Genomic DNA, 27,707 nt, shown 5'->3' on the forward strand with positions numbered 1-27,707 from the left:
TCATTTAAGGTTGAATAGAAGTAGCATTACCTAATTGAAAGAGCATGGTCTTGGGAGTCAGATTACTTGGGTTCTAATCCTGGCTCCACCACTTGTCTGCTGCATGACCTTGGGAAAGTCCCCTCACTTCTCTGTGCCTCAGTTATCTCAACTGTAAAATGCGGATTTAATATCTGTTCTCCTTCCATAGGGACTGTGTCTGACCTGATTAGCCTGTATCTAACCCAGGGCTTAGAACACTGCTGGACACATAGTAAGCACTTTTTAAAATGTCATAAAAAGAATCTATACATTTAGAAACGTAAAACGAAGCTTTACTTGAATGGAGGGGGAGATCAATTAATTAATCAATAGCATTTATTGCCTCTCTCAGGCTCATGCCTGGAGAGTTTCCAGTTCTGTACCAGTCTCAACTATGGGAGGGAGAGTTAAGCAGTGGCATATCCATTCCATTTCAAGCTTGGGTAGTGGCTAGCCACCTATGCTGGGCAGCAGCAGCACGGGAGAAAGTCAAGGGTGGAGAATCAAGTTTACTACGTAGAAGGAAGCAATAGTAAACCACTTCCATATTTTTACCAAGAAAACTCTATGGATAATGTACCAGAACGATTGCAGATGGAGGTGGGGTGTTCTGTGAGAAATATGTCCATGGTGTTGCTATGGGTCAGAGATGACTAGAAGGCATAAGAGAAGACAAGCATTTATTGAGCAATTAATGCATAAAGAGTACTATACTAAGCATTCGGGAGAGTACAGTGCAAGAGTTAGTAAACAAATTATCTGGCCACAGTGAGCTTCCAGACTAGAGATGCATTCTTTCTCCAGTTCCAGTGACTATTTTATAACAATAACAATAGTAGTGATATTTTTTAAGAGCTTACTATGTGCAAAGCACTATATTAAGCCCCTGGATAAATACAAAATACTCAGGTTTGATACAGTCCTTGTCCCACATGAAGTTTACAGTCTAAGGGGAAAAGAGAACATACATTGAAGCTTCATTTTACAAATGAAGAAACGTAGGCATGGAGAAATTAAGTGGCTTGCACGAGGTCACACAGCAAGAAAACGAAAGAGCCAGAATTAGAACCAGGGTCCTCTGACTCCCACGCTCTCTTTTCACGAAGCATTTGTTTAACACTTACTATGTGCCACATTAATCAAATTTAGCGAGTCCTTTCTGTGTGTAGGCCACTGTATGTAACCAAGCACTGTCTTAAACACTGGGGTAGATACAGGTTAATCAGGTCAAACCCAGTCCCTGGCCCACATGGGGCTCGAGGTTAAGGGGTATAAGAAAACGTACCTAACAGTTACTAGCATTTCAGATGAGAGGAATCCCTTTCCCAAGAGGCTTGATCATAGGTAAATCTAAGATAATCACCATTCAGAATTTTAGCATGACTTCTCTTCACCTCCCTCCTTCCTCACCAACCCAGAGTTCAAGTAGAGAAGTAGCTCTCAAAGGCTGACCTGTCAGATTCAGTGTTGAGCAGTAAGGTTGCCTTCTTAGCTACATCCTCATTTTCTGGGAAATAAATTCCTTCCTAAGTGGGTAGAGGAGAAAAAGAATGGATAAAGCATGCCATGTCTGAAAGTCCCAGTTTCTGTGAGGCAGTGGAATTTTCACAACGGATTTTGCTTTTTCCATTAATGATGTCTTCACCTGGAAGCTGAAAGGAGTTCTAGCAAGATGAAATAGGATGACTATTGAATTTACTGTGCAAAGGTATTGACCTAGACTTAGCAATAGACTACAATAATCCCTTTGATTTACTTTTCTTCCACTGACCTCTTGAGGAAAGAGCAGCGGAGACTGGTGGACCAGAACTGACAGGCCACGACTGTAAGCTGTAGAGTGTGCTATATTTTCTCACACACAGTAGAGCATTATCTGTTTCCATATTCTCGTCCCTCTTTCTAATCTTTACTATCTTCTTTTCTGCTTGTGGCCTCCATTTTATGATTTCTGTTCTCCCTCTGCCTCCTGTCCTTCCTCATATCTTTTTCGAGCTTCCTTCTTCCTTCATTCTCACAAATGCTTCCACCCAGACCCTTCTCCTCTTGTCCTCACATTCATGAGACTTCTCTCTTAACTGCTTCTCTTCTCTGTCTCACAAGACTGTTAGATTGCTAATAAAATGTCAAGGAAACAACTAAATCTATTAAAGGCCATGGAGGTGATGATGATGACAATGGAATTTATGAAACACTTACTAAGGTAGACATAAGATTACCAGGTTAGACCTGCCCCGGCAGGGCTCACAATTTAAGGGACTGGGTGATAATGTGTATATATTTTAATTCCATCATTCCCTTGAGTAAAAAAAAATTCTATTCTGTGTCTTCTTGTCTGGATTATTTTTAGACAGTAACTCCTAGAGATGGAGAATTGCTTTTTGTGGTTAATTAGGTTTTAAAAAATTAAGATAATGAGATTAGAGCAATACCATGATCAGTTAAGTATGTATACAATTCTGATTCAATTTTTGTGGACCAAACATATTCATGGACATGAAGAGAAGACATTTTCATATTGAGGACATGTCATACATTTAAGGTTCCTGGAGTTCTTAATGTGGGCCACGTACTGTACTAGGAACTGGAGTAGCTACAAGATAATCATGTCAGACACAGTCCTTGTCCCATATGGGGCTCAGGTCCCATGTATCATATCCACATCAGACAGATACCAGAGCAGCTGAAAACCCGGCTGTCTGGTTATAAAATAGGACATCTGACCACTTATTAAGAACAGGAACCAGATCTTTTCTCTCTTAATCACCTACAGTAAATAATACATTTGGCAGGAAATGCACTGCTTCCAAGTATCTCAAGACAATAAAAATGAAAGTCCTGTTGGAGTTCTCAAGTCTTGCAAAAATCTATAGCTTTAGAACTACGTATGGGTAAGTTTTTGAGCCCATCCTTTCTAACTCTTTGGATGGGCATTTGTTGAGTGGATATTACTATTACTATTATTCATAATTATTCAGGATTACATGAAGATGATCATAATAATGGTCTCTGTGAAAACGACATGATTACAACCACACCGCAATTATTCTTCAGCCACATGTTTTCAACAGAGGTTGGAGGAACAATGCCTAGATGAAAACTTCACACACTCATCCCTTTGTCATATCATCTTCCATTCCTCTCACTCCTTCGTTATTGATCACTGCAACTCAACGTAAAGCAACACTGGAGAAAAGAAATGGAAACAGTAATGTGGATTTGCAATTGGCAAACCTACGTGGGCAAGGAAAAGGTTTTCTCAGGGACACCGAAGGTCTGTATTATGTTTCATAATGAAGGATTTATACTTTGTTTATAATTCACTGGCCAAGTCCCTGAAGGATTTCTTCAATTTTCCCAGGGGAAAAAAAAATAACAATTCAAATGTTACTCCTTGAAGCACCTCTCTTGAGAAATGTTAATTTGTAGAATCGAACTATCTTGAAATGAGGGGTTGGAGTGCCAATTAGTGTGATAACCTGTGCTCTTCCCACTTTACCCAAACGTCTTTTTAAATGTCATGATAGAACTGGGTGCTTTCATGTTGAATCACATCCTTGTGGCAGGGATAGCGTCTACCAAATCTGTTTTATTGCACTCTTCCAAGCGTATCGTGCACTGTTCTGCACACAGTAAGTGCTCAATAAATGCTATTGATTGATGATTGATTGATAGGACTTTTATTTTATGAAATATGCAGTAGATTTGCCCTATTTGGCTTTAATTTAATCCAAACACATAATTATGAACCAGCACCTAGTGTTTCTTAGTCTTCTGCTTTCAGCACTATCCCATAGAAACAGAGCGTATACCAATGACCTCTTTCCAGTTGTAAAAGTAATGCATGTAAGTAAAATGTCCTTGACTAGGCACAAGAATTACATGTGTAATCACAAGAATACTCATGGTCATAAATGACCATATTTGACTCTAGATCAGTAATGCAACAGTATTACTGGGAAAGTCAGTCTGTTCCAGGGATGTATTAGTAGGTGTATTGACAGTCACAACTTGGATATAATCTGCCCACAGTATTTGGTTTTGATCAGACCCCTAACATTTTAAAATCGGAGCAACTGGAGGAGTCCAGTGAAAAATAATAAATATGACTAAAGAAATGGAAAACAGAACCAGTGAGGATAAGTTTTGAAATCGTTGCCCTAGAAACTTCACTATTAAGGATTTTGTTCTAAAGCTTGGATTTGTTTTCCTAAATGCATTACCTGGGAGAGTTCATACTGAAACTTCTAGGTCAACCCACTCAGCTATTCGGAGTCTTTCTGCTGTTAGCAAATTCATAGGGAAGAGAAACATGATAGATTATTAAAGGGAAAATTAAGGATATTCAAAGAAGATTCCTAACCACGAAGATGGATGTCAAGAAGCAATATGGCCTATCAATCAATCAATCAATCATTCGTATTTATTGAGCACTTACTGTGTGCAGAGCACTGTACTAAGTGCTTGGGAAGTACAAGCTGGCAACATATAGAGACAGTCCCTACCCAACAGTGGCCTCACAATCTAGAAGGGGGAGACAGAGAACGAAACCAAACATACTAACAAAATAAAATAAATAGAATAGATAGGTACAAGTAAAATAAATAAATAGAGTAATAAATATGTACAAACATATATACATATATACAGGTGCTGTGGGGAAGGGAAGGAGGTAAGATGCGGGGGATGGAGAGGGGGATGAGGGGGAGAGGATGGAAGGGGCTCAGTCTGGGAAGGCCTCCTGGAGGAGGAGAGCGCTCAGTAGGGGCTTGAAGGGAGGAAGAGAGCTAGCTTGGTGCATGGGCAGAGGGAGGCCATTCCAGGCCCGGGGGAGGACGTGAGCCGCGGGTCGATGGCGGGACAGGAAGGCTGAGTAGGTGCGAATGAGGTTGTCGTTAATGTAACTTGGTGATAACAAGGGCCTTTTCCCCGGGGCGGGGGGGAGTCAGTCAGGACCGGACCGGGAAGGGGGAGTTGGGGGGCACTATAAGGAAGGTCGCTTAAGTGGGGGGGGGGGGGGCGGGGGTGGAAGCAGGGGGCGTCTATGGCGGTGCTCGGAGGAGAGGAGCCTTCTGGGAGCAGCGGGGGCCACGCGGTGTGATGGCGGGCGGGCGGGCCTCTCGGGAACGGAGTCCCGGGCGTCTGTGGCGGCGCTCCCTGAGGAAAGGATTCTTCCAGCAGCAGCAAGGCCGCGCGGTGTGATGTCCTAGTGGATAGAACGTGGGCCTGGGAGTAAGAAGGACCTGGGTTCTAATCTCAGCTCCAGCACTTGACTGCTGTGTGACTTTAGGCAAGTCACTTAACTTCTCTGTGCTTCAGTTGCCTCATCTGTAAAATTTGGTTTAAGATTGTCAGCTCAATGGGGGACATGGACTGTGTCTGACCTGATTACCTTGTATCTGTCCACCCCCGCGCTGAGAACAGTGTCTGGCACAAAGTAATCAATCAATCAATCAATCGTATTTATTGAGTGCTTACTGTGTGCAGAGCACTGTACTAAGCGCTTGGGAAGTACAAGTTGGCAACATAAAGAGACGGTCCCTACCCAACAGTGGGCTCACAGTCTAGAAGGGGGAGACAGAGAACAAAACAAAACACATTAACAAAATAAAATAAATAGAATAGATATGTATAAGTAAAATAAATAAATTAATAGAGTAATAAATACGTACAAACATATATACATATATACAAGTGCTGTGGGGAAGGGAAGGAGGTGAGGCGGGGGGATGAAGAGGGGAAGAAGGGTGAGAGGAAGAAGGGTGAGAGGAAGGAGGGGGCTCAGTCTGGGAAGGCCTCCTGGAGGAGGTGAGCTTTCAGTAGGGCCTTGAAGGGAGGAAGAGAGCTAGCTTGGCGAATGTGGGGAGGGAGGGCACTCCAGGCCAGGGGGATGATGTGGGCTGGGGGTCGATGGCAGGACGGGCGAGAACGAGGCACGGTGAGGAGATTAGCGGCAGAGGAGCGGAGGGTGCGGGCTGGGCTGGAGAAGGAGAGAAGGGAGGTGAGGTAGGAGGGGGCGAGGTGATGGAGAGCCTTGAAGCCCGGGGTGAGGAGTTTCTGCCTGATGCGTAGGTTGATTGGTAGCCACTGCAGATTTTTGAGGAGGGGAGTAACATGCCCAGAGCGTTTCTGGACAAAGACAATCCTGGCAGTGGCATGAAGTATGGATTGAAGTGGGGAGAGACAAGAGGATGGGAGATGGGAGAGGAGGCTGATAAAGTAGTCCAGACGGGTTGGGATGAGAGCTTGAACGAGGAGGGTAGCGGCTTGGATGGTGAGGAAAGGGCGGATCTTGGCAATGTTGCGGAGCTGAGACCGGCAGGTTTTGGTGATGGCTTGGATGTGAGGGGTGAACGAGAGAGTGGAGTCGACGATGACACCAAGGTTGCAGGCTTGTGAGACGGGAAGGATGGTAGTGCCGTCAACAGTGATGGCAAAGTCAGGGAGAGGGCAGGGTTTGGGAGGGAAGACAAGGAGTTCAGTCTTGGACATGGTGAGTTTTAGGTGGTGGGCAGACATCTAAAATAAAAAAGAAGGGCATCCACCCCGCCTAGCGCTTAGAACAGTGCTTTGCACATAGTAAGCGCTTAATAAATGCCATCATTATTATTATTATTACCAAACTCTGTTGGGTGGTGGGTCGTGGACAGAGGCAGAATGGAAGGCTGAGGGACAACTGGTGTGGTCCAGTATGCCATTTCTTAGGACCCAAATTCAAGATATAATGGGTCGACTTCCACCTTGCCCTTCCTTTGGAGATAAAGTCACTTGCTTTCAGCCAAACTTGTGGCTAGTCTGACAGTGCTGATGCATTTATCCCCGTGCTCAGTACAGAGTGTGGAACATAATAGGCGCTTTAAAAATGCCATGATTGTTATCATTATTATTATTGAAAGCTACATATTCACGATGCTTGAACAAACCAGTCCTTTAATTTTTTTTGATGGCATTTGTTACCCACTTTCTATGTGGCAGGCACTGAACTAAGTGCTGGGGTAGATATAAGCTTATCAGGTTGAACACAGTCCATGTCCCACATGGGGCTAACGGTCTTAATCCCCATGTTACAGATAAGGCAATTGAGATATAGAGAAATTAAATGACTAGCCTAAGGTCGCACAGCAAAGTGGCAGAGTCGGTATTAGAACCCAGATCCTCTGCCTCCCAGGCCTGTGGTCTTTACACTAGGCCATGCTGCTTCCCAGATTTCTCTGGGAGACTTGCATTTCAAGTCTTACCTGCATTTAAAGTTCAAACGAAGGACTATGTGGAGCATAAGCTCTGGGAAAATTGTCTCCCTTACCGATTTCTGGGGGAAAAGTGAGGGAATTGTTTAGTGGCTCCCGAGTGTGATGAAGATACACCTCTCTTAATGTCCTATAGGGAGATCATCCAGGAAACTCAATTCCTTTTCTTTGTGTGAAATTCCTTTGCGAGATGCTGTAATCAATCAATCAATCAATCGTATTTATTGAGCGCTTACTATGTGCAGAGCACTGTACTAAGCGCTTGGGAAGTACAAATTGGCATCACATAGAGACAGTCCCTACCCAACAGTGGGCTCACAGTCTAAAAGGGGGAGACAGAGAACAGAACCAAACATACCAACAAAATAAATGTATGTACTCCTGGGGACCAAAGAGGACCAGAGAGGAACCAGGCTTTAAAGGTTACAATTTACTGTAAAATGGAAGTATTGTCCTTTCATTTACCAATTTCCTCCAAGCCCCTTTTACATCTTTGTTCCTCAGACAAATCTGAGGACAAATCTGGATCAGAGGATTCAACGTATCTGTATGGAAAACAGATATTATCTTGGACTGCTCTATGGACTGATCCTTCAGAGGTCTCACATGCATGCAGAAGAGTGACCCATAAAATAAAGTGACACCCTTCATGTGGGATCCGCAGATGGAAAACTCTTTACTCCTTTCCTCAGAAGACTGGGTCTTGAGGATTGCCATGAGAATGAAGATATAAGACAAGATGGTGATCTTGAGGGAGGTGGAGAGGTTAAATCCAGCAGAGAGGCGCGTGGCATATTCTTTGAAGTGGGTATCAGAGCAAGACAGCTTTACGAGAGGTGGGTCGGCACAGTGAAAGTGGTCGATGACGCTGCATCCACAAAAGGACAATATGAATGTCGTGATTGTTTGGAACAGGCCATCGGAGAAGCCATAAACATAGGGGAAAGCGATGAGGCAGGTGCCAACCCTCCTGGACATTTTGATGCTGTAATGTAGAGGGTGGCAAATAGCCATATAGCGGTCATACACCATTACTGCCAACATAGAAAACGCTGTAAGGGGCAGAGCAATGAAAATATAGAATTGAATGAAACGACCGGCAAAGGAGATTGTCTTCTCTGATAAGAAGTTAGCCAGCATCTTGGGGGTTGTGATTGTAGAATAGCACAGGTCTACAAATGCTAAGTTAGTGAGGAAGAAACACATGGGTGTGTGAAGGCTAGAATTTGGTAGAATTAGTACAAAAGTAGATGATTAAAAATAACACAAAGAGGAAGCCTTGAAGCTCTGGACGATTTGTGACACCCAAGAGAATAAAGTCTGTCACAGAAGTGTAATTGTCACTGGACATTTTTCTTGTGGACTGGGTTTAAACAATCAGTGGTATTTATTGAGCACTTATTGTGTGCAGAGCACTGTACTAAGTACTTGGGAGAGTACAACAAAACAGAGTAGGTCGACCGCCCTGCCCAAAAGAAGTGTACAGACCGGAAGGGAAGACAGATATTAAAATAAATTACAGGGGCATAAAGTCCATAAATGCTGGGGGGCTGGGGGAGAAGTGAATATCGTAGGGCTTAAGGAGCAGAGACCATGCAGAAGGGAAGTCTTAGAAAGGGAAGGGCGGGCTTAGTCAGGGAAGGACATTAAGAGGAGATTTGATTTTCGTAGTGCTTTGAAGGTGAAGAGACAGGTGGGTGTCAGATATGAAAGTGAGTGGAAGATCTAGGCCACCAGAAGGATGTGGGTAAGGAATTGGTGATGAGATAGACAGGATTGAGGTACACAGAGTGGTTGGCATTGGAGGAAAAAAGTGTGCAGATTGGGTTGTAATAGGAGATCACCGAGATAAGGTAGGAGGGAGAGAGCTGGTGGAGTGTGCTAAAACTGATGGTAAGCGGTTTCTGTTTGATGCGGAGGTAGATGGCCAACCGTTGGAGATTTTAGAGTACAGGGGAGATGTGCACTAAACATTATTTTCAGAAAAATGATCCAGGCAGCAGAGTTAAGTATGGACTGGAGATGAGTCAGGAGCAGGGAGGTCAGCCAGGAGGTTCATGCAGTAGTTAAGGCAGGATATAAGTGCTTGGTTTGACGTTGACTGAAGTAAATAGAAATAAATAAAAAATGAAGATAAAAAAGGTTTTGAATTCCTTTCATGATCCCCCTACCAATTCCTTGAAATACCTTGGTGTGCTTTAATGGGGCTCCTATTTCTCATTAGAGATAGTGTGCCTGAATACAAGATGAGGATAAGCCAGACAGACCCTAAGGCTCTCTGACTGGATAATTGGGTTGAGGGGAGAAAATTCAGGACCGGGGTAGAGGGCTAACATTCTCTCCCTCAAGAAATTACCAACCTGAAGCTTTGTATTCTCTTGAAAGAAAGAACAATTTTTTTGTTCTGTTTTGTTTGTAATGCATTTATCAAATCCTTACTTTGTGCTAGGCATTGTACTAAGTGCTGGAGTAGATACAAGCTAATCAGGTTGGACACAGTTGAAGTCCCACATGGGGCTCATAGTCTGAATCCCCATTTTACAGATGAGGTAACTGAGATGCAGAAAACTTAAATGACTTGCCCAAGGTCACACAGCAGACAAGTGCCCGAACTGGGATTACAACCTAGGTCCTTCAAACTCCCAAGCCATCCACTAAATCATCTTGCTTCTCACTTCTCTGGATCTAAAGGTCTTACAGCTCATCCCCCACAGCTCCTCTCCTTGAAAAAATTATATCGTGATTCTCTGTAGTGATAGCAGCGTCGGACTTTAATCCCATTCTACCAAGCACAAGCAAAGAAAGGAAAAGAACAGGAAAAGAAAAGCATCATAACATGATGTTGTCCATTGGATACTGTCACAAATGGTAGGTTCATTATTGATTATTAGGGAGAAAGATAAGCATGATTAAAGACTCAAGAAAGGTTAAATCCATATATAGATGGAAGGGCCTGGGTTCTTAGAGCTATACTATAATAATAATAATAATAATTAATGATGGTATTTGTTAAGCACTTAACTATCTGCCAGGAACTTTACTAAGCGCTGGGATAGATATAAGCAAATCGGGTTGGACGCAGTCCCTGTCCCACGTGGGGCTTACAGTCTCAATCCCCATTTTACAGATGAGGTAACTGAGGCTCAGAGAAGTGAAGTGACTTGCCCATGGTCACACAGCAGACAAGATGCAGAGTAAAGATTAGAACCCATGCCCTTCTGACTCCCAGGCCCATGCTGTACCAACTAGGCCATGCTACTTCTCGATATAACTCTAGAAGATATAACTCTAACACTGAGCAAGGGCAGTCGTATTAAAATTCCTCCAAATGAGCTTCGCTGCCACTTTTGGAGACATAATATCAGGATCGACCAATCATTGATCTGACACAGTGTGACAGTTCTCATATTCTTGTGCACCTTAATTGTAAACTGTTGTAGGGAGTTGCTGTAAGCTCACTATGGGGAGGGAATGTATATGTTTATTGTTGTATTATACTCTCTCAAGCGACTAGTACACACAATAATTGTTCAATAAACACGATTGACTGACTGACTGACTGAATATGTTCTTGATAACTCCTAAACACTTTGAGGAACTCAACTAATTACAATACTAATTACAAAAGTACCTAGTGAAATCCCAACCTTGTTAAAAAAGTAACAAAGCATTTTAGGAGCTCCTGTAGGAGCATGTGAGCAAGCAATTGGATGATCATTTTCTAAATGAGTCTGCAATCTATCAATTGCCTAACCCACTGTTTCTACTTTATGGACCATGCCATGACTTAGGAAACCCACCTTCTATTTCCAAGTTTTCTATATTTACTACAAATCTAAGTTCTGACCCACAGCAACTAAGTGTGCAGGGGATGGGTGTGATTTTTAAAGTCTGAAACAACAGGTAAGGAGGAGGTCAGGATTAGACTCTGGGGCTTCTGGAGAGAGAGAAGGAGATGAAGGAGGCAGAAGGGAGCCATGGAAATTCCAAGTTAGGAGGGATGAGAAGGATAGCAGTGCAACTGGCCAGGCTTGTTCCTCCAGCAGGCCAGGCCAAGGGAGGATGGGGAAGTGGGATGTTTTGAAGAATCCCGTAAGCCTGCTTATAGTATGTTAGCCATGCCCCATGTTGCTAATTTTGCTTCAGATGCTCAAACCAAAATGCAAGAATGTCCAGTCTCCATTTCGCCTCTGCCTTCAAAAGACCCATCACAGGGGAAGTTGGATGGATTGTGAGTATGCGAATGATGTGTGTGTGTGTGTGTGTGTGTGTGTGCGCGCACGTGCATGCGTGGAGCCAGGCGTGGGAATATGAGGAGCAGATGTTGCTGTATTCTGAATGCCTGAGGGGATGTGAGGGTTAACAAGAAAAATGGAGGAAAGATATGGAAGAAAATGGAAGATGAAGAAAGAAATAGGACGGGAAAGTAAACAAGATATGAGAATTTAAAAAGGGTGAAACAAAAGAGACATTGAAGAAATAACATAAAATGATTGGGGAAAGAAAAGGAACAATCAGGAGAAGGAGTATTGCGTAGTGGATTGAGCATAGGTCTGGGATTCAGAAGGAACTGGGTTCTAATCCTGACTCAGCCACTTGTCTGCTGTATGACCATGGGCAGGTCACTTAACTTTTCTGTGCCTCAGTTACCTCATTTGTAAAATGGGGAGTTAGACTTTGAGTCCCATGTGAGACAGGGACTGTATCCAGCCTAATTATCTTGTATCTACTCCAGTGCTTAGTAGAGTGCCTGGTGCATAGTAAGTGCTTAACAAATATCATAAAAAATCAGAGACAGAAAAAGACAGGGAAGGGGGAACACTCAAGAATCCTTTGAATTTTTCAGAGGATGCAACTAGGCTGTAGTATAGCTAAGATTTCCTTCTTGTAACTATATGTTATATCTATCCTTGACAATTATCATCAAATGTCATAAGAAATGTCTTCACTAATGTTTAAAGATAATTTGATATGGAATCGTCATGTGCTTTTGCAGAATACATATATACTTCTTGTCTCTAAACTGAATACTTAGTCTAATATAATAGGTAGGGTGCATCCTTTGTGAATTGAAATGTTAATAGGAGATTTTAGGTGTTATTCTGGAATTGTTGATATTCTAAATCTTTATTCACATTTCAGGCTGATAAATAACTGATAAACATGGAAAAATGAAAAATAATGTTAACTATAGCCAGGCAATCTTTTCTTTTTATTCCAGATTCCAATTATATAAGAGCACTGACACATTTTAGCCCTATATCACCCACCCTTTCTTCAAACTCCATGCACTCAGATGCTACTTAAATTTCCAAATTAGGTAATCTGAAAAGAAAGGACTTACTGCCAACTCCTCAGAATTTCGGGAACATCCTTGTAAAAGAAGGCAATGTCACAATGGCTTCCTAGTTAGAACAATACAGAAGCATTTATATCTGTTTCTGAACTGATCCCTGAAGTTTTCCCTTAAGAAAGAACAGAAATTAACAATGCTCATTGTGAAAAGTCCCTTTGGTGAAATCTGAATGGGCAAAATCATGACTCACGAAGGAAAAGAGGTGCTAACTGCTATTTCATTCAATCGTATTTATGTAGTGCTTACTGTGTGCAGAGCACTGTACTAAGCGCTTGACAAGTACAATTCGGCAACAGTACAATTCCCATCCCAAAAAGGGAAAGCCTAGTGTACACTTTGATACATTTTAAATGATATTTGTTACACACTTATTATGTGCCAAGCACTGTCCAAAGCGCTGGGGTATAAACAAGTTGATCAGGTTGGTCACAGTCCATGTCCCACGTGGGGCTAAGTCTTAATTCCCATTTTACAGTTAAAGTAATGGAGGCAAAGAGAAGTGAAGGGACTTGACCAAGGTCAAACAGCAGAGAAGCAGCTGTACCCGGATTAAAACCCAGGTCCTCTGTCTCCCAGGCCCGTGATGTATTCACTAGGCTGCATTACATCTCCACTGATATCAGAAAAAACAAGCAACAAATAAGAGGGGGAATCATTTATATTTATTGAGCGTTTACTGTATGCAGAGCACTGTACTAAGCACTTGGGAGAGTACAATTTAACAATATAACAGACATATTCCCTGCCCACAATGAGTTTACAGCTTAGAGGGGGAGACAGGCATTAATATAAAGTAGGGACATATCCATAAGTGCTATGGGGCTGAGGACGGGATGAATAAAGGGAACCGAAAGGGTTTGAGGAGACTGGAATTGTACTAAGATCTCTGGGAAGGGATGGGGAGAGCTCCGTGAGCCTAGGATGGGCTGAAGGGGGGAGAATCCAGAATGAACCAGATTACCAGCCCATGGAATTGAAAGCCAGGCTGTCATAGAGAGACAGGTTCACAGGAACAAGGATCTTCCGAAATTCTGAAGAGTCAGGAGAAATTCCTTCATTTTCATTTTAGAAATTTAAGGAGCATTTGAGTGCTCAGAGTTTGAGTGCTCGGGGGTGGGTGGTATGGGTTTAAGAGAAGCAGTGTGGCTTAGTGGAAAGATCTCGGGCTTGGGAATCAGAGGTCATGTGTTCTAATCCCAGCTTTGCCACTTGTTAGCTGTGTGACCTTGGGCAAGTCACTTAACCTCTCTGTGCCTCAGTTACCTCATCTGTAAAATGGGCATGAAGACTGTGAGCCCCACGTGGGACAACCTGCTTTCCTTGGATCTACCCCAGTGCTTAGAACAGTGCTTGGCATGTAGTATGTGCTTAACAAATACCAACATTATTATTATTATTATTATTTAAAATGTGACAGGGCTTTTATATAATTGGAGCCCGGTGACAGACTATTAGGGGAAGTGCTCAATAAATACAACTGACTGATTGATTAATTGGGTTAGTTGGGGAAGGCCTCTTGGTGGTAACGTGGCACGACCCAATTCGAAGGTGACTCAGAAGAGCAAATTCTGGTATTTCTAGGAATCTGAATCAACTGAAATAAAATAAAACCTGACAGAATAGCAAGATGATTATTATCTCAAAAGCTGTGGTGGATTGTATTTGCCAGTGAATTGGGAAATCTAAGAGACAATGGAATCACAAAGGATTAAATATATGCAATAGCAGTTTTGCCCTTCATCACTGTACAATATGCATTTTTGAAACAGGTCCATAAGGTTTACAGCAATGTCACATACAGACGAATTGATTTTAAATAGGCGTAGTGAGCCCTATTCTCATCCCTGTTAAGGAGGAGAAAGAATGCCCTAATTCCATTGAGAATTAAGTCCACAGATCAAAATATGAAAAGACAGAATACATTCCCCAATCTGTGGAGTAGAAGGACGCTGGTTTACAAATTATGATGTGTGGAATATCTAGCGAGAATTACCAGGGAAAATATAAAAAAATCCATGCTCTCCCTATGGTACATCTAAAATTCTAGTTGGTGGTCTGGATTTCTTCCCACTGCAAGTGCTTCTGGGAAATGTCCAAAACAAACTCCAAGCATCCTCAATCAATCAATGGCATTTATAGAGGACTTACTGTGTACATAGCACTGTACACCTCGTGCTTATAGGTAATCTTGGTTCCCTGTAAGTGTTTCTGATAATTGAAGTTGCCTTTCTCCTCACCCTCACTGCTCTCTTACTGCAGAGTCAGAGACGCAGCCTGGACAGGCATCTCAGTTAAGTTGATCATTTTGTTGTCAGCTCAATTTTGAAGGTGTTGTGGGTATGGTTGGAGGCATATGATAGTGGAATAATTGGGACAAGTAGCTGAAATGAAGTGACTCACTTCAGATCCTGCAGAAACTCAATGGTAGAGTATGACCATTGTGCACAGAGCACTGTTCTAAGCACGTGGGAGAATACAGTGTAATGGAATTGGTAGTCACATTCTGAAGCATACTCATGTTTTGGAAATTGTTGACCATTTATTGCCAAACGGAGATACAGGATTATGTAGAAATACTTATTAATAGCGATACTTAGTTTTTTTCCCCACCTGAAAGCATTTCATTTACCAGAATTTCTTTGGGATTGCTATGAGTAGACAATTCCTCTGAATGCAATCCGTGTTTCCTTGTAATGAGCATAACAAATTGCTAAAACAAATAGATCTGCTTTAAGCTAACTTCAGTCACTTCTTTGGGAAGCTGGTTAAGTAGATGAAAATAGGTTTCCATCCACACCCAACTGACAGTTTTATCAGGTAACCAATTCTACCATTTCTGCCTTATTCGAGATCAGCACCAAAAAAGAAAATGGAAAAATGTATCTAGATGTACAAATAGGATTGCTGGACCTACCTGTGAAAGAAGAAAAGTATCTCAGAGCGGTCCCAAGGAGAGGGGTTGGTAGAAACAGTTTATAGTTGCATCTGTGCTTTGGGGACTCAAATCCTTAAGGCCTTTCTAGACTTCACCCAGAGGAAGCAATTACAGTAATGCTGTTTGATTCAGCGCTGGAGATACAATATTAATGATATGATTCATAATTTATTTTTCAAAGAAAGGAGTTCACATAAGCTCCATGCTTTCTCTTCATTTCCTAGTTTCCCATGATAAATTAAGTCTCCTATGGTTTATTTAAACAACAAAGCTCCTGCAACTAATTGCAGAATTCCATTACGTTTGACTCGTGTCAAGCCTTGTTACTGCTTTCATGGAAGAATAAACACTTGTTAAAACTTGCAGCATATGTTAATGTGAGTTTGTATGTTTGTGTGTGTATGAATGGGAAAGAGAAACAGAAAGAAAGAGACATAATATGTTTTTTCAAGCACTTAGTATGTGTTAAAGCCTCAAGTTTAGTGCTGGGGTATGTAGAAGATCACCAGAACGAACACAGTCCCTTTCCTATGGAAGGCTCACAGTCTAAAAGGTTGGGAAACCAAGCATTTTTCCCCATTTTATATATGCTGGAACTGAGATCCGGAGCGGTTGTGACTAGCTCAAGGTCTCAGAGAAGTCTAAGGCCCCTGCTCTTTCGTTGAGTCCATGATGCCTTCCATGCTGAGATATTAAAGATGATCAATCAGTTAATCATATTTGAGACACAGAAAGTCAAAGAAAACTGCAAAAATGTTTCCCTTAGTCAGACTTTTACTCCAACTCTATATAATTGTCCTTTGTACATGAAGAAGATCTCTAAATTGTATTTGAAGACACTATAGATGGTGTTCACCTATGAGTGTGTATAAGACTGAAAAAGCCAAAGTGGGATCCACAATCTCTGCCATATCAGACCCAAAAAGGTTGAGCAGCTCAAAGAGAGATTCAGAAAAGGATTCCAGGAAACTTGATAACCCAGGGTCATATGGAAGCCACAGGTAGAGAAGGCTTCTTGTTGCTCCTCAGCAGAATGGATACTAAGGATGGCAAAAAAAAAATGAGCATGTAGCAGATGGGAATGATAGTGAAGCTCAATGGATTACCGCCAGAAGGTCTAAGTACAATTTGCTTATTGAAGACCCTGACATAAATCAATAAAAACCGATCACTTCAAAAGAAAGAGCCTATGGCAACCTTCCCATAGAATGAATACCCATCTATTATTGTGGTCTGTATCATTCTTGACGGAAATATGTCTAGCCAGATGAAGAAGCCTTGGATATTTGGTTGTCGTAAGGTAGCGGCTTTGGCTGTGGTGGCCAGGGCAGGCAGATGATGGCCCACAGCAGAGGGCAGCAGAGGGCAGTAATGGTAGTTGAACAGCAGAGTCTCACCCTCCCTCTTTTCTTTCCTCTTTCTTTTGCCCTTCCACCGGAATCTCTCCCCTTTTTTTCCTCTCTCCATTCCCCAACTCCTTCTGTAAGCTCCCTTCTATACTGTGAGCTCACTGTTGGCAGGGAATGTGTCTCTTATATTGTTGTATTGTACTCTCCCAAGTGCTTAGTACAATGCTCTGCATAAGGTAAGTGCTCAATTAATACAACTGACTGACTGATTGACTCTCTTTCTATCACCACTTCCAGGAAGCCAACCCTATGTAGCCATGCAATCTTGGCCCTCTGACAACCCAGTCACCTTTCTCAAGCAACCAGTACAGTTTCTTGGTTCGTGGGGGTGTTCCAGAAATATCTGGTCACTAATATTTCCTGGAAAGAGAATGGGCCTGGGAGCCAGCTGACCTAAATTGTAATCCTGGCTCTTTCCATTTGCCTGCCGTGTGAACTTGGGCAAGTTACTTAAATTCTCTGTGCCTCAGTTTCATTATCTGCAAAATGAGGATGAAATAGCTGCTCTCCCTCCTACTTAAACTGTGATCCCCATGTGGGACAGGCACTGTTCCTAATATGACTGTGACATTTAGCTTCTTCTGGATATGTCCGACTTTATTACTAACCAAATAATTTGCTCCATTTTGGCAATTTGGGATGACAGTGAATTTTACTATATTCTCCAGTTTCCCTTTCCTCTCTAATCGCTAAGATGGGGATCCCTCCACCTTGGGAGGATGTGATAAGCATAAGGCTGGGGATCGTGTTTGTAAAATGAGTTAGTCTCAAGAAGTGGATTAAGGGGGCCATGCTATGTTACCAAAGGATGGTCTAAAGAAGTGTTTTGGGTCACGCTCGTGACAGGGATCCCTTGCTTGGCCCATTTTCCTTCAACAATTATATAAAGTGCATCTGCACTGCAGCAGGTAATGTCTCTGGTCCCTTTTAAAAGATGTCTACTGAAGTTAGGGCTTGCCTGGGAAGCTTATTGGACTGTTAGAGAACCTTTGCTAGCCTGGAATAGTGAAAATGCACCTAGCTCAATCCTATGATTCATATGAATTAGAATGGCATTCAAAACAGGCTGAAAAATTTGATTTGGTCTATGGGTAAGATTATTTATGATCTATGGATAACATCATTTCCTTTCCCCTATCTCCAGGAACACAGCATTAGAAGAGGGACACTGAGGTGTCAAGAAAGGGCCATTCCCTGTTATTTATAAGAGAAAATGAGACAAGAGAAAGGCCAGGCTGGAAAGGGTAAACAAGTTTAATTTTTTTGCTCTTGCATTCCTGGGTTATTAGAAAATGGTGGACATGGAGCCTGCCATCTGATTAAGCAGTTTTCCCCTGATTACTTTCTTCAGGGCATCAATCACATCCTTGTTCCTCAGACTGTAGATCAAGGGGTTCAACATGGGACTCACAAAGGAATAAAAGACAGCAGTGATTTTTGACTCCTCTAGAGTCTGCTTCGAAGGCCACCTCAGATACATGCTGGAAAAGGTCCCATAAAATACGATGACCGCTATCATGTGGAAGCCACAGGTGGAGAAGGCTCAGTGCCTTTTCTTCAGCAGAACAGATCCGCAAAATGGCAGCAAGAATAAAAATGTATGATATGAGAATTATTAGGATGGAGCTAGTTAGAGTGAAGCTAGCATCATTTCTTTGATATAGGTAGCAGAGCAGGACAGCATGATATGGGGTGGATCAGCACAGTAGAAATGATTGGCGGTCTTGGAGCTACAGAAGGATATGTGGAATGTCAGTACTGTCTGGGAAAGGCCATTCAGGAGGCCAAAGGTGTAGGGAACAGCAACCAGGCAAAGGCAGGCATTCTTGGACATCTTGCTTTCGTACTGTAGAAGGTAACAGCCACAAAACAATCAATAGCCATTGTAGCAAAGATATAAAATTCGGTAATCACAAGGCCAGTGAACAAAAGGTATTGCATAAAGCATCCAGCAGAAGAAATTGTCTTCTTCTCTGATTGAAATTCACTAGTATCTGAGAGAAATTGGTAGAATAGCACAGATCCACGAAGAAGTGGCTGAGGAAAAAGTACATGGGAGTGTGTAGTAGGGAGTCAGCCTTGATTAGAAGGATCAGCCCCAGGTTCCTCACCAGAGTGACAAGGTAGATCACCAGGAAGAACACGAAGAGGATTACCTGCAGCTCAGGCTGTGATGCCAGTCCCAGGAAAACAAATTCCAATCCAGTAGTATAATTTTTAGGAAATATTTCCTTATCATCTGCATTGCTCAGATAGAGAGAGATTACAACAGAAGACGAGAAGGAGTTTTGCTCAGGTTTAAATTGCGTTCTTCCTCTTGACTGCTAAAACGCATGTGTGGTATGGTCTATCTCTCTCTAGTACACACATGCAGGCATGAATATTCACATCAACTCATACTAATTTTCATCCTTTTACTTGTACAGTGATTCAATAAGAAAATTATATTTCCTCATATTATTCTGAAGCCATGATTTGAAAGCCCATTCTCAAAACTTAATAGAATTCAAGATAAAACTTGACAACTGGCTCAAATCCTTATTTATTAAATAACATTTAGATGCAGCTTGGAAGATAAATGAGCATCATAGGGATTTCATTTGTTGCCCATAAGATCACAAGGGTCAAATGCCATCTTAGAAACCCAGAATTTAGAGATAATTTGAACTCAACCCATTTAGGTATGCAGACTTCCTCCCTTACATATTAATCAATGGGTTTGATTATTAATTATTAAATAATTCTTTCCTCTGTTAAGATAATCAGAATGGATCAAATTATTTAGAAAAAGCTGACTAGATAGTTCTACCTATTTATCCAAGGTACAGCTGGAGCTGATTTATTTTGCATATCTTTCTAAAGCCAATGAACATAACTAATTTAACTAATTTTCAGGATGAAAACATACAGAAATACCTTGTCTTATGCTGTCTAGTTGTTTGCAACCCGTAGTGACATCACAGACATGTCTCTCCCACAACACACAATCTCCATCTACAATTGTTCTGGTAGTGGATCAATAGAGTTTTCTTGGTAAAAATACAGAAGTGGCTTAGCATTGCTGCCTTCCGTGCAGTAAACTCTAGTCTCTGCCCTTGAATCTCTCCCATGCCACTGCTGCCCACCGTGGGTGAGTTTTGACTTGTAGCAGATTGCCTTCCACTCACTAGCCACTGCCCAACCTAGGAATGGAATGAGTAGGCCCCTGCTTGACTCTCCCTCCCATAGCTGAGACTGGTAGAGTACTGGAAATTCTCAAGGTTTGACCCTGAATGGGATTGAAGTACCTTAGGTGTACTTATTTTCAAACCAAATACACCAAAATGGCCATACAAGATACTCTGAATCACAGTACTGACTGTGACTTAAAGAGGTCCTCTAAACATGTTGAGCTGTTTCCAGATGGACCAGTTGCTAAACCTTCCTCATCAAATGGATAGACTTAAACCCGCCCAGATAATTCATAAAGTCCTCCAAAGGACTGTTTCAGGGCCTCTACAAATGGAGGTAATGAGATTAAAAACTGAATTTCTCTTCTGTCATCATGTTTCCAGTTGCCTAATGATTCAGCAACCTAGATTTAATAGCAACATCCCTTGTACATTTGTACATCTGTTTGACTGGAAATAGCAGACTTGTTCTAGAGTTGCTAGGGTTTACCTCACAGTGGAAAGCTCTATTCCAGCCTCTCTCTTCCTGGTGATAAAAGGCCCAACAACTAAAGGATGATGATAACAAAGAAAACCTCACAACCAAGCTTTAGTAATCTCAACATTAACAATTTAGAAAGAAGCAATATATGGACTTAGTAGAAAAAAGGAGATTTAAGCAGCAAATATAGTGAATTACCTACCTCTGACAGTATAGTGGTATTATTAACACCCCAGTGCCAGGAAGTCGGGTGATTTATATCTATTTTTTCCTCTAGAATGTTAGAAGCAATTAAAATGCTACTCTTCTGGAAGCATCTTTGAGATGTAATGTCCCTGGCAAAAAATAATTGTCAGATTCCTGCCCCATACTCCCTTACTTGCAGTAAGCTAGCACCAGAGGGCTGCACATTACCCTTTCAAGGTTACAGTTCTTTTTTTCTAGGCATTGACATTGATTAGACTCAAGCTTCTGATCCCACTTCTAACCAGATTACAATTATTCTGTGGGGTCCATTCACCAATGAACATGGAATGTGAAGCAGGACACTTGGCAACTATAAATCAAACCCTTTTCTAAACTGTAAGCTCTTATGGTCAGGGAACATTCTGGCTAATTGTGTTGTATTGTCTGCTGTGTGACCTTGGGCAAGTTACTTCACTTCTCTGTCCCTCAGTTACCTCATCTGTAAAATGGGGATCGAGAATTAAGACAGAGACTGGGTCCAACCGGATTTGTGGTAGAAGCACCCAAGTGCTTAGTACAGTGCTCTGCACATTGTAAGTGTTCAATAAATACCATTGATTGATTGATTGATTTTCTGTACGGAATTCATTTACTCCTCTACACATGCATGATAATAATAATAATAATAACTGTGGTCTTTGTTAAGAATTTACTATGTGCCAAACACTGTTCTAAGCGCTGGGATAGACACAAGGTAATCAGATGGGACAAGCCTCTGTCCCTCATGGGGCTCATGGTCTTTATCCCCATTTTCCAGTTGTGGTAACTGAGGCACAGAGAAGTGAAGTGACTTGTCCAAGGTCACACAGCAGGCATAAGGTGGAGCTGGGATTAGAACCCATGACCCCTGACGTCCAGGCTCATGCCCTTTCTACTAGGGCATGCTACCTCTACCACATATTGTGTTGGACTTCACTAGGGGCTCACAGTCTCAATCCCCATTTTACAGATGAGGTAACTGAGGCAGAGAGAAGTGAAGTGACTTGCCCAAGATCACACAGAAGACAAGTGGCAAAGTGGGGATTAGAACCCATGACCTTCTGATTCCCAGGCCCTTACTCTATCACTATGCCATGCTACTTCTCAACAGTGCTAACTACTCATGGATGTATTTCACTAGATGGGAAAAATGGAGGTGATTATGCAAATGTGGATGGAACTTAAGACAATGAAATTGGGGTTTTCTACCTTTGGAAGATGGTACAACCGAGCTTTGGCTTATCATCCTCTCGAACCAAAGTAAGACACAGTAGCACCTGAATTTTGGCTGAAGATGAATAGACTAGAGAGTGGGCCCAGAGTATTCACGGTGCTGGACAACCAGTATTCTCTGAGTCCCAGAGCCACCCGTTCTCTTCAAGGCTCTATATCTGCTGTAGTCTATCAGGAACCAATAGAGGTCAAATCCAGGACCCAGATTGGGTTTCTCCATAGCGCTAATCACAGAGAGGCAGTCTGGGAGTTAGGTTGGACCACCAAACCTGCTATCTAACCCAATTATTTCTCTTATTTGTTTTGGACCTGGGGAGGCTGCGGACTATCCCAGGAGTCTTGGTTCCAAGGGAGGCTCCCTGTATATAGAACAGTCTCAGACCAAGTGCACAAGTGTGCTGTCATGTCAAGGCAACGTTTTGGACAGTGACCCTCCTATTTGACATATTCATCAAAAATTGACCACCTTCAAGTCAGCCTATTTAGATGACTATGCACTTTCCCAAATGTAATAAAACTCGACTTCAGCACAGATAAAAAAGTGGGGGAGGGAATTGCACTTTCCAAGCGCTTAGCACAGTGCTCTGCACACAGTATGCGCTCAATAAATAAGATTGAATGAATGAATGAGGGAATCAGGTAGTGTGAGAACTTCCTCACCTCCAACCATCTCTCATGGGACCTTCCTCTCACCTCCACCCATCTCTCACCACAGCTGCAGCTACCCATCCCACCTGATATTGGTCAGGGAAACCAAATAAAAAAAAGCCACATGAAGCTTAGCATTTTTTGTGCAGGTCATAGCTCAGCAAGTCACTGACATATTGTGTACCCCCTTAAAAGCACCCAGATGTTCATGGTGTCTCCAGTGGGCTGCCCAATAAAAGTGTCCTTATGTGGGTGGGTTGGCATTGCCCCACTACCTTTTATTTTACCAAACATCAGGTTCAAATAACCACTAAATATTGATTGGGCCTGTGTCTAGAATCAATTATTCCTGATGTTGCTTATGAACAGGGCAAAGAATAGGAAGATGCTTAATAAAAATGTAATTCCTAAGATCAGATGGCAGTGCCACATCATTTTAAAAGTAAAAGACTAATACAAATCTAACATAGGAACTTATTCAGGATCAGGTTTAAATTTACTTTTTGATTTAGCTTAAAACTGCAAAAGGTGAATTTCCCAGTAAATCCTTTTCTGGTTGCTGGGTTTTTTTTATTCCTAGAAATTCATTCCTACACCAGAAAAGCCCTCTCTCTAACAATCAGTCAATCAATCATCAATCCTCATCAACAGTGGTTTTTATTGAGTGCTTAGTTTGTGCAGACCGCTGTTCTAAATGCCTGGGAAAGTACAACATAGTAGGCAGCCATGTTCCCTTCCCACAATGAACTTACAATCTAGAGTGGGAAGCAGACATTAAAATAAATATATAGTTTTCAGTGGTATTCACTGACTGCTAACTGTGTGCAGAGCACTGTACTAAGAGCTTGGGAGAGTACAATACAACAGAGTTGGTGCACATTTCCCTGCAGAGCTACTCCTACTGAGTTTCAGGAAATTATTTCACCTTTGGACAGAGTGCCATTTTTAAGAGATGGATTAGATCTCCAAAACCAGTCCTTTCCCCTCCCTCTTCCCTAGATAGTGTCTTGCAATCTTCCTGATGTTTTGAAATGGCCCAGGCAGACCCCAAATGAGGACGTAGTGGCTACCGCCAAGATTCTCACTGCAGGACGTTTTATGAAAACGTAGCATCCTTGGGATGAGTTTCCTTTGGAATAATTAAATGGTAACCCAGGAAGATGAAGGGACTTGCCATGGTTTGACCAGAAGGTTTGTGATTGAACATGGCTAACCATGAACAACCCCTTCATTTTCTTCCACTGCAACATGAAGAATCGTTTTTGGGTGAGCATATCATGATCTTGACAGTGCCTGCTGCATAGCCTTTTCAGCCTCTCAACTACTCATAGGTGAATTTCACTGTCAGTGGCCTCTTCTTTGAATGAGAAGGGTAGCTATAAACTTAATTCACCAAGACTCGCTGCATCACCTCTGCATGCTATGAAAATCACCACAGAAAGAGCTTTACCCACTAGATTGTCATCTCCTTGAGGACAGAGGTAACTTTTACCAACCCTATCTTACGGTTCTCTCCCAAGTTTTAAGCTCAGTGTTCTTCACACAGTAAACACTCACTAAATACCAGTCGTCAACTGACGATCCTAACATTCTGGTGTCTTCTGTCTGTTGATGGCATTCTTCAGAGCTCCTCTTACTTCCTGATTTCCCAGGCTGTAGATCAGGGGTTGAACATGGGTGTGATTACTGTGTAGACTAACGGAATGACCTTTCCAACATCCTGAGAGGCACCAGACTATGGTCGAATGTACATAAAGATGGCCCTTTCATAGGAGAGAGCCACCACGGTCAGGTGAGAAACACACTTCGAAAAGGCCCTGCACCTCCCTGTGGTAGAATGTCTCCCGAGGACGGAAAAGAGAATGTGGGCATAGGAGACCATGATGAAGAGAAAAGGAATGAAGACGCTGATGCTGCTGAAGACAGACGCTACGGTCTCCGGGAAGGAAGTGAATGTAAATGCCAGCCTCAAGACTGTCGGCACTTCACAGAGGAAATGGTTTAATACATTGGGCCCGCAGTAGGACAAGCTCGAAGTGAAGGCATTGATCACCAGGGAGCTCAGAAAGCTGCTGATCCAGGAGGTGATTCCCAGCTGGACACGCATCATTCTGTTCATGATAACAGTGTAATGCAACTGGTGATACATGGCCTCACACTGATCGTAAGCCATGAGCCAATGAAGGAGAGGGAGAAATACATTTGGGTGGCACATCCGGTGAATGAGATTGTCTTTCTCACCCCAACCAGGTTGGAAAGCATTTGAGGGACACTGGTGGAAGTGTAACACATGTCCAGGAAGGAGAGATTGGCAAGGAAGAAATACACTGGGGTTTGAAGTCGGGGCTTCAGGCAGATCACAGTAATTATAACAACGGTTCCAGACAATGCTACCCGGTAGAAGAACAAGAAAATAATGAAAAGCATAAGCTGGACCCTTGTCTGGACAGAGTCCCAGAAAAATGAATATGGTAACGTATGTTACGGCTCCTACTCTATCCTAATCCTCCTCGACCTCTCAGCTGCCTTCGACACTGTGGACCACCCCCTTCTCCTCAACTTGCTATCCAACCTTGGCTTCACAGGCTCTGTCCTCTCCTGGTTCTCCTCTTGTCTCTCTGGCTACTCATTCTCAGTCTCTTTTGTGGGCTCCTCCCCCCTCCAATCCCCTTACTGTAGGGTTTCCTCAAGGGTCAGTTCTTGGTCCCCTTCTGTTCTCTATCTACACTCACTCCCTTGGTGAACTCATTCGCTCCCACGGCTTCATCTATCATCTCTACGCTGATGACACCCAAATCTACATCTCTGCCCCTGCTCTCTCTCCCTCCCTTCAGGCTCGTGTCTTCTCCTGCCTTCAAGACATCTCCATCTGGATGTCTGTCCGCCATCTAAAACTCAGTAAGTCCAAGACTGAACTCCTTATCTTCCCTCCCAAACCCTGCCCTCTCCTTGACTTTCCCATCACTGTTGATGGCACTACCATACTTTCCGTATCACAAGCCCGCAAACTTGGTGTCATCCTCGACTCTGCTCTCTCGTTTACCCCTCACACCCAACCGTCACCCAACCCTGCCGGTCTCACCTCCGCAACATCGCCAAGATCCGCCCTTTCTTCTCCATCCAAACTGCTACCCTGCTGGTTCAATCTCTCGTCCTATCCCGACTGGATTACTGCATCAGCCTCCTCTCTGATCTCCCATCCTCCTGTCTCTCCCCACTTCAATCTATACTTTACGCTGCTGCCCGGATCCTCTCTGTGCAGAAACGGTCTGGGCATGTTACTCCCCTCCTCAAAAATCTCCAGTGACTACCAATCAACCTACGCATCAGGCAAAAGCTCCTCACTCTCGGCTTCAAGGATCGCCATCACCTCGCTCCCTCCTATCTCACCTCCCTTCTTTCCTTCTACAGCCCAGTCCACACCCTCCGCTCCTCTGCCACTAACCGCCTCACTGTGCCTCGTTCTCTCCTGTCCCGCCATCGACCCCCGGCCCAAGTCCTCCCCCTGGCCTGGAATTCCCTCCCTCCGCACATCCACCAAGCTAGCTCTCTTCCTCCCTTCAAAGCCCTACTGAGAGCTCACCTCCTCCAGGAGGTCTTCCCAGACTGAGCCCCCTGCTTCCTCTCCCCCTCCTCCCCCTCTCTATCCCCCACCTTACCCCCTTCCCCTCCCCACAGCACCTGTATATATGTATATATGTTTGTACATATTTATTACTCTATTTATTTTACTTTTACATATTAATTATATTTATTTTATTTTGTTAATATGTTTTGTTTTGTTGTCTGTCTCCCCCTTCTAGACTGTAAGCCCGCTGCTGGGTAGGGACCGTCTCTATATGTTGCCAACTTGTACTTCCCAAGCGCTTAGTACAGTGCTCTGCACAGAGTATGTGCTCAGTAAATACTATTGAATGAATGAATGAACGTGCCTGTTGTGTGACCTTAGACAAGTCGTTTAACTTTTCTGTGCCTCAGTTACCTCATTTGTAAAATAGAGATTAAATACCTGTTGTCTCTCCGATTTAGATTGTCAGTGCTGTGTGGGATAAAGGACGTTGTCTGTCCTGACTATCTTGTATCTTCCCTAGGATTTAGAACAGTTCTTGACACATATTAAACAATTATCATTGTTGCTTTTTGATGAAAGGCGTGCCCTCCGGGGGTCAGAGGCAATTTTGACTCCCTCAGTTAGCCATTGATGGAACATCTGAGCTAGAATAAAGCAGGGCAGACTAATCTAATGCTATATGGGCAAGTAGCTCATATAAATCTGCGATGTCAGTAGTGAATATGTTCCATTATCTTTTTGTTTTCTTGGAAGGAAAAGTGACTCTCATCTGTATGCTCACCGTCCCCCTAGACTCAATGAAGAATGAAAACAGTGTGACAGAATTCATTCCTTTGGGACTTACACAGAATCCAGGGATGCAGAAAATAATATTTAACGTGTTTTTAGCCATCTACAGTGTTACTATTATTGGAATCTTGCTTATCGTGACAGTCATAACCACCACCAAGACTCTGAGCTCTCCCATGTACTTTTTTCTTACTCATTTGTCCTTAATGGATATGATTCATTCTTCTTCCTCAGCCCCCAAACTGATTGCAGAGTCCATCCGGGAGCAGAACACCATCTCTTTTGAAGGATGCATGACCCAGGTCTTGGAGGTGCTGAGATCCTCCTCCTCAATGTGATGGCCTACAATCGCTACGTGGCCATCCGTAAGCCCCTGCACTACCCGACCATCATCAAAAGGCGGTTATGCAGGGTGCTGGTGGGGGTCATCTGGATGGGGGGAACTCTTCATAAGTGATCCAGATTACCTTCATAATGAGGTTAACATTCTGTGGCCACACTGTGATCAATCACTTCATGTGTGATCTGTACCCTATGCTGAAACTCACCTGCAGTGACACCCAAGCCTTGGTCTCTTCATAGCTGCCAACAGTGGGGTGATCTGCTTGTTCAGTTTCATTCTGTT

At 42.9% G+C, this 27,707-nt stretch overlaps 1 protein-coding gene and 1 pseudogene across 1 annotated transcript; both read right to left on the minus strand.

The window, feature by feature from the left end:
• Positions 1-3,784: 3,784 nt before the first annotated feature.
• Positions 3,785-22,294, minus strand: LOC119924322. Its single transcript, XM_038743209.1, is given in 12 exon segments — positions 3,785-3,883; positions 7,322-7,327; positions 7,731-8,511; positions 8,513-8,608; positions 9,964-10,047; positions 11,548-11,607; positions 13,583-13,652; positions 16,475-16,596; positions 18,612-18,819; positions 18,822-18,944; positions 18,947-19,204; positions 22,171-22,294. Coding segments are annotated over 12 exon segments (2,031 nt in total).
• Positions 22,295-24,305: 2,011 nt separating this feature from the next.
• On the minus strand, positions 24,306-26,932 carry LOC119924323 (annotated as a pseudogene).
• Between the last annotated feature and the right edge of the window lie 775 nt (positions 26,933-27,707).

This window comes from Tachyglossus aculeatus, unplaced genomic scaffold, assembly GCF_015852505.1.
Source record: "Tachyglossus aculeatus isolate mTacAcu1 unplaced genomic scaffold, mTacAcu1.pri scaffold_96_arrow_ctg1, whole genome shotgun sequence".
NCBI lineage: Eukaryota > Metazoa > Chordata > Mammalia > Monotremata > Tachyglossidae > Tachyglossus > Tachyglossus aculeatus.